The following is a 1,297-nucleotide window of genomic DNA, read 5'->3' as shown; positions in this document are numbered from 1 at the left end:
TTCGTATTGAAGTACGTTTTCTACTGTTGAATTACAACTGTTTAAATCCTTAAAAATGTAATTTAAGATTAAAAAAAAAATCAGTTTTATTTTCCTTTAAAACCGGACAAAAGGATTACAGAATACAGAACAACACTAGTTATGGTTACCACACTCTGACTGCCCCACAAATCACCCACTTTCCTGCTCCTGACCCATCTCAGGAGTTGGGGGCATGGGGTCACCTCCCTGGGGTAATAAAGTGCACTGAGGGCTCACTCACGTGGAACTCGGTCGTGTTGAGGATGTGACGTCCATCGGGGCTCCAGCAGGAAGCCACCAGCCCTGCCGACCCCTCGTCTATCTTGCAGTGCCATTCTGGCTGTTCCAAAGACCACACCTGGAGCCACACAGAGAGGAACGCAAATCGCAAGCGAATCCACGCGGAAACGAAGCTTCAACAGCCGGCCATCAGCAGGCTCCCTTTATAAATCTCCACTACGCCAGACGGGCACCAGGTCCCACCACAAGAGGCAGCCACACTTCTTGGCGATTTCATTCTGTGGTCGTTTCAAAAGGTTTGTTTTCCCTGACGACCCTACAGCCTCATTTAGTTCCGCTCCACATCTCAGCACTTCCCAAAACGCACCGCCACGTCCAAGCTGCTGGACTACGGTCTGTAGACACTTCCTGTTACTGAATTATCGCTTTGGTTACAGATTAAGAATATTTAAATGTTTCTCATTTTAAGAGTACTTGAATGATGACAGAACTTTTACAATTTTAAAAGGAAGCTGGCTTTGAGCTGCACTGCCTTTTTTCCGTACAAGGGCAGGGAACAGCCGTTCCGTGGGAGTCCCAGCCCTGGCCCCACGCACAGGCACGTACCTGCACCAGCCCCCGTTTGTACATGGCACACAGGATGAAGCGAGAGTCGGCCGACCACTCGACGTGCTGGATCTGGTCCAGGCACGTGTACAGCTGAAGGATCTGAAGGGTCTCCACATCCCGGACCACTAACCGGTACTGGACACAGGAAGCCTGAAAAGAGAAAAGCGACCTGGTGCTCTGTCCTCCGAAGGAAGGGAGCTTTCCGGAGGGCAGCGCCCCACGCTCAGGAATCCTGCTTCCTTCTCTCCTTTCTGACGTTGTCTATCTCAGTGGTTCCATGTTTACCATTGTCCATGCTAAAAATGAAGTGAGCTAATAAAAAGATAAAGTTGAAATATAAACTAGGTGTTCAAACTGTTATATTCCAGTATAAAGCATTATTTTAAAAGTCTACTTGAGGGCCGGCCGAGTGGCGCGATGGTTAAGA

At 48.7% G+C, this 1,297-nt stretch overlaps 1 protein-coding gene across 1 annotated transcript in view; it reads right to left on the bottom strand.

Moving 5' to 3' along the window:
* WRAP73 (WD repeat containing, antisense to TP73) overlaps window positions 1-1,297 on the bottom strand; it is a 23,223-nt gene that overhangs the window by 18,027 nt on the left and 3,899 nt on the right. The window contains exons 2-3 of the mRNA XM_019658432.1: window positions 868-1,020; window positions 263-379 (exon numbers count right to left, since the gene is read on the bottom strand). Coding sequence (XP_019513977.1) covers window positions 263-379; window positions 868-1,020 — 270 coding nt within the window. The remainder of the gene's footprint in view (window positions 1-262; window positions 380-867; window positions 1,021-1,297) is intronic.

Source organism: Hipposideros armiger, unplaced genomic scaffold (genome assembly GCF_001890085.2).
Source record: "Hipposideros armiger isolate ML-2016 unplaced genomic scaffold, ASM189008v1 scaffold_284, whole genome shotgun sequence".
NCBI classification, from domain to species: domain Eukaryota; kingdom Metazoa; phylum Chordata; class Mammalia; order Chiroptera; family Hipposideridae; genus Hipposideros; species Hipposideros armiger.
The sequence above is the reverse complement of the archived record's forward strand: the minus strand, read 5'-3'. Positions and strand labels throughout refer to the sequence as shown.